Source organism: Athalia rosae, chromosome 5 (assembly GCF_917208135.1).
Source record: "Athalia rosae chromosome 5, iyAthRosa1.1, whole genome shotgun sequence".
NCBI lineage: Eukaryota > Metazoa > Arthropoda > Insecta > Hymenoptera > Athaliidae > Athalia > Athalia rosae.
In genome coordinates this window covers 12,295,995-12,300,654 of record NC_064030.1, presented here as the reverse complement: position 1 = coordinate 12,300,654, position 4,660 = coordinate 12,295,995, and the positions used below count along the sequence as shown (strand labels likewise).

Here is a 4,660-nt window from a genome sequence, read left to right as displayed (position 1 = left end):
ACTCGCTGCGCAACGCTGGTATCGTGAACGGTTCCCAAACCGACCTTTTTCCCACAGGCAAGTTTTCTCTGCAGTTAATCGTCACGCGAGGGAAACTGGGTACCATAAAGAAAAAATTAAAAACAAAAAAAATTTTTTTCAAAATTTAAAAAACAAAACTCCAAAGCCCTCCACAGCAGTTAGGAGGAGTTTCCGACCATAAGTGTGTTACCTCAAAATGCTTGTCTGAGCAGCCCCAACATACCCCTGACGGGTTGACAGAGTTGAAGGATTCACCCTGTATTTTGTTTCAATTGGTGATACGACTCTTTTTGATGATCTCCTACTCAGCAAAGTTCTTGCTTTCTGGGAACCTTCGCTATACGTGACTTTGTAGCGCGTTTATCGTCAACAGCACTTGAGATCGGAAGTGGGGCCTCAGATTACCCTAGCACCCAGACACATATACTTGACCACATCGATACGATTCCTCCGCTACTCCCAAACCTAACATCCCTCGCCTGTTATATTCTAAATACTTTATGACCGCATTGGGTATTTTTCCGATTTGTGTATGCCCGGGCCATTAGGCGCGACGGTGTTGATTCTAAGTTGGTATGAGGTAAGACCTGCATATGAAATAATATAAAATAATTAATTTGAAATAAGAAAATAATTAATATGAAATAAGAGAAGAAGAATTGTTAAAGTTAGCGCAAGCTGGTCCGTAACATCCCTCCCTCCTTAGAATCATCGCCGTCCTCGGCGATCCTATGCGCATGTATATATTTATGTATTTGCGTCCATGTGGTCCCGTCATTTCTTAGTTCTAGTTGGTCGTTTTATTTGGGTGGTTAGGTTTCCCTCAGAATGCATAACCATTACCACCTCTCAAATCGTTTTAGCCCTGCATTGATATATTTATAGTATTTCGTGGGTTTTGTGTACGCACCCCACTAGGACTGTCCTCATAACGCGTGAGCGTTGTTGAGTGCGTGTACCTCCAGGCTCTTCCTCACATAATCTTTGTAGTCTATTCGTGCTTGACTCAAATGGCTAGGTTTCCCTCAGAATGCACAAGCATTACCATCCGTCAAGGTTTCATTAACATTTAATTTGATAGAGTTCAAGTTTTGACCTGGTAATCTTCGTGCAACATTATGCACACACTCCACTTGGGTTGCCCTCATAACGCGTAAGCGTTGTTGAATGCACACAATTCTGTTGACGAATCTCCAGGTATAGCTCTTTCGGTTAGAACATCGTCTCACTCATCCGTTGGTAGTAGACGTCCAACCGCATGTTTCTCCGGTCCTTTTTGTGTTGCTGTGCTCCTGTCCCCCCGAGGAGAATTTTCAACACATCTCGCTGGTCTTTCGTTCGCAAGAGACGGTATGCACAATCAACGATTGGTCTCTTCACGTTACAGCATCCTTCGAGGTCCAGGTGTCGCAAAGTCTCGTTGTTTCTTAGTAATAGGCACGCGTCTTTTTCCGTTACTCCTTCGTTGTCCCAGCACTCTAACCTGTCCAGCTCTGTGATTGCTCCTAGAAACGTCCCCCCGACGCTTGGATGCATGTTATTCATCGCAAGCACCTTGCATTTCTTCAGTTGGGTTACAGGTTCCCAGCGTAAATTCTCCCCTGATATTGGTGCAAACGGATAAGTCTAAGTACTCGATTTTCGTCATGTGCATTCCCAATTGCACAACTAGAAACGCATCAACCCAACCGCAGATCGTTAGTTCACGAGTGGTTACGTTCCTCAGGTTTCTTGGCATCGTTGGTCCCTGATCGATTGGTCCTTGTCCTAGCTCTGCATAATTTCCGCGCATTCCTTCGTTTTCCTCCTGGCCTTCCTCTATGTCCATTGTTTCCTCGAAAGAACAGTAGCTCAGCGTTAGTTCTTCCAGGGTTTTATCCAGTTCTTTATTTTCGGTGAGCGCAGCAATTTATCCGCTTCCAATTACGCCCTTGCAAAGTCTTATCTGTAAGCTCCTCATTTCAGTTTGCCGCCGTATGGTGTTTGCTAGAGGTTCTGCCTTTAGGTTGTCACAATCGGTGCATTCAAAGACTTTCAGTTGTGCGGCCTCCAGTCCCTTACCCGTGAGAGGATTATTGCTAATTTCTAGTTTCTCCAGGGAGGCGTTTCCTTGGACAATTCTATATAGCTCGGGATCCACCGGTTCAAGTGCTCGCTCTAGTTGGAGATGGATGAGCTTTGTGACTCGGTCCGCGATTTCCCTTAGTCCTGCCGGTCCTATCGTCAGTCCCGTGGTGTTGATCTTTTCGAGTCTTGGGCATGCTTTTGCAATCATCGTTAGAGCTTGCCTTCCCATGCCCTCGCGTAGCAGTACGATGTCTAGGTTTACTACCAGCAGTGTTTGGCACATACGGTGTTGGTCGCGAACTAAGTTAATATCGCGGATCATTCACGTCCTACTCCGATGGCGACGACAATGCTTTCGATTTTGTACACATGTACGGGAATACGGGAGGCTGGAAGGAGTTAGTAGAATATGGGAAGGTTCTGGGAGAAAGTTATGAATTTTAGTCTTAGAGATGCGACTTACCTTTCTTTTCGGTGTGTCCGGTGTAATTGGGTATCTTCTGCTGCGGCGTGTTAGCGTGCTAGGGCGAGCTGGGTAGTGGTTGTTAGGTAACAGCAAGTCAATTCACACCAAATTAATGTCCCAAATAATTATAAAGAATATAATTCAGAAAATGGCAAATAAAATGGTTTCACAAGCAATGCAACTAGCTTAGGATGCAAAATAATGATAATAGTAAAAATGATGATAATGGTAAAATGATGATAATGATGCCAACACCAAGTATGATAATTAACAAAAGAAATGTAAGGATAGTTAAATGTTTAAAGGATCACTCGCGTTTGTACGAGCTACTGTGAGACCAAGTATTCCTAAGTATTTTACTCTAGAAAATATTCTAAGTTTTTAGATGGCGAATTCGGCCAGAGCTAACGACGATTGGTAAGAGGTCAAAAGTTGACTGTTAATTTTAAGAAGTGACTCGAAAAAAAAGTGTCCCATAGTTCTGATGCAGGAGCTTTTATAAGTCCGCGTGGACCATGGAGAGAGACCCGCAATTTCCCCTTATTATCGCATGGTATTTTCCCCCGATCAAAAGGGTCTTAGGAGGAGGCTGTGAACCATGGGGGTGGCAGATAACATAAACAATTTCAGCGACCTCTACTCCTAAGGCGGGGTATCTCGCTGAGTTTCTATGAATTTAGCTTAGTGTATAACGTATTTGAGTTTAAGGTTTCGATGGTGTGACAAATGCATAAGCGCCTATAGCCACTTATTGGTGTGAGTATGTCTCGAGCCTAAGACGTTTGATGTGAAAAGTGCGCGTTCGCTTCTGAAGATTAAAAGATACGCATGCGTAAGGAACACGTATGCTGAGGTATAACGCTGGTGTGCGTTTGTGCACCAGACAATAGAATATTACTTAATAAATGCGTTTGAATTCTATGGTGTTTGGCATCTTAACTAATTTGATTACAGGTATATATAGGTATCATTTCCTTCTATAATCCCTTGGTGGGTTATTCTTGATAAAGAATTAAAATTATGGTTTGATGATATAAGTATGTCTATATATATATATATATGCGAGTGCGAAACCAAGGCAAGCTCATGCCGGTGAAATGGATGATATTAGGTTAAATTAACAATGAGAATCTCTTAATTCTACGGAGTATGTAAATATATAATACAATAGGTAATTTCTTTGATAAACCATGATGATTAAGGAAATTTAAGCGATTAATATTGGTGGGGTGGTGTTTTGTGGTCGCGGGATGTGACATGTTCTCCCCGCGCGCTCAAGGAACCAGTGCAGCGCTTTCAAGTTTAAATCAGATGTCCAGTCCCTTTTCCAATAGATTGAGTCTGGCCTCGAACTCAAGGTGTTAGCGTGTGATGCCCAGCTACCCTGCCTCCATCGTCGACACACCATTTCCATGGCGGCCCTATCCCTGTATGGTAGATTACTGGCGATCTGGGCCAGACATTCCTCAGGCAGCGCCCAACGTTCAGGTAGTTCCATCCCAGAAAATGGGTCCGGGCCCTTCGGTTTTTCCGGCTGCCTTTTCAGCACCTTGAGGTCATGCCAGGAATCCGCCTTTAATACCTTCAGTTTTCGGTTGTTGATCCTGATTCCTTGGCATTTTCCCAATGCCGTGTTCGCATCTTCCAGCGTGTCAAAGATGACGAACCCTAGATTTCCGGAACTTTTTTGCAAAACAAACGCTTCCTTCGCGCCATAGATGGAGAAAGCTTTCAGCAACTTATCCTTTTTTGTCCAGGGAGCCAGCCTGGTTACCATTAGGCGACGGGACTGCTCACTCTCGGACGACATATTGACCCATACATGTAACAAATGGAACAAGCTTATTCGTTAGTCTGACTGGGACGCAACAGGTATGACTCATGCACATGCGAAAATTCGCGACGGAAGAGGTGCGAGGAATTGTTTCGTAGTTTATCGCGAAATGTGAGGGAACGCTATTCCGTTTTTTTTTTTTTTCCTAGTTAACTATGGCAGTTTGGTAGGTTGCTCTTCTTGGTATTATAGCTGGTTCTTGTTGTACTCCTTCCTCCAATTGTATTGCAGCCTCATGTTGTCTCGATCTCATTTCTCCTGCCGGTTCTTCC

General features: G+C 43.8%; 1 protein-coding gene and 1 pseudogene across 1 annotated transcript; both read right to left on the bottom strand.

The window, feature by feature from the left end:
* Positions 1-287: 287 nt before the first annotated feature.
* On the bottom strand, positions 288-4,376 carry LOC125501087 (annotated as a pseudogene).
* On the bottom strand, positions 1,819-3,766 carry LOC125501066. Its single transcript, XM_048655872.1, has one exon. It carries the CDS (start codon positions 2,408-2,410, stop codon positions 1,931-1,933), a length of 480 nt encoding a protein of 159 aa, XP_048511829.1. The 5' UTR covers positions 2,411-3,766; the 3' UTR covers positions 1,819-1,930.
* Positions 4,377-4,660: the final 284 nt, after the last annotated feature.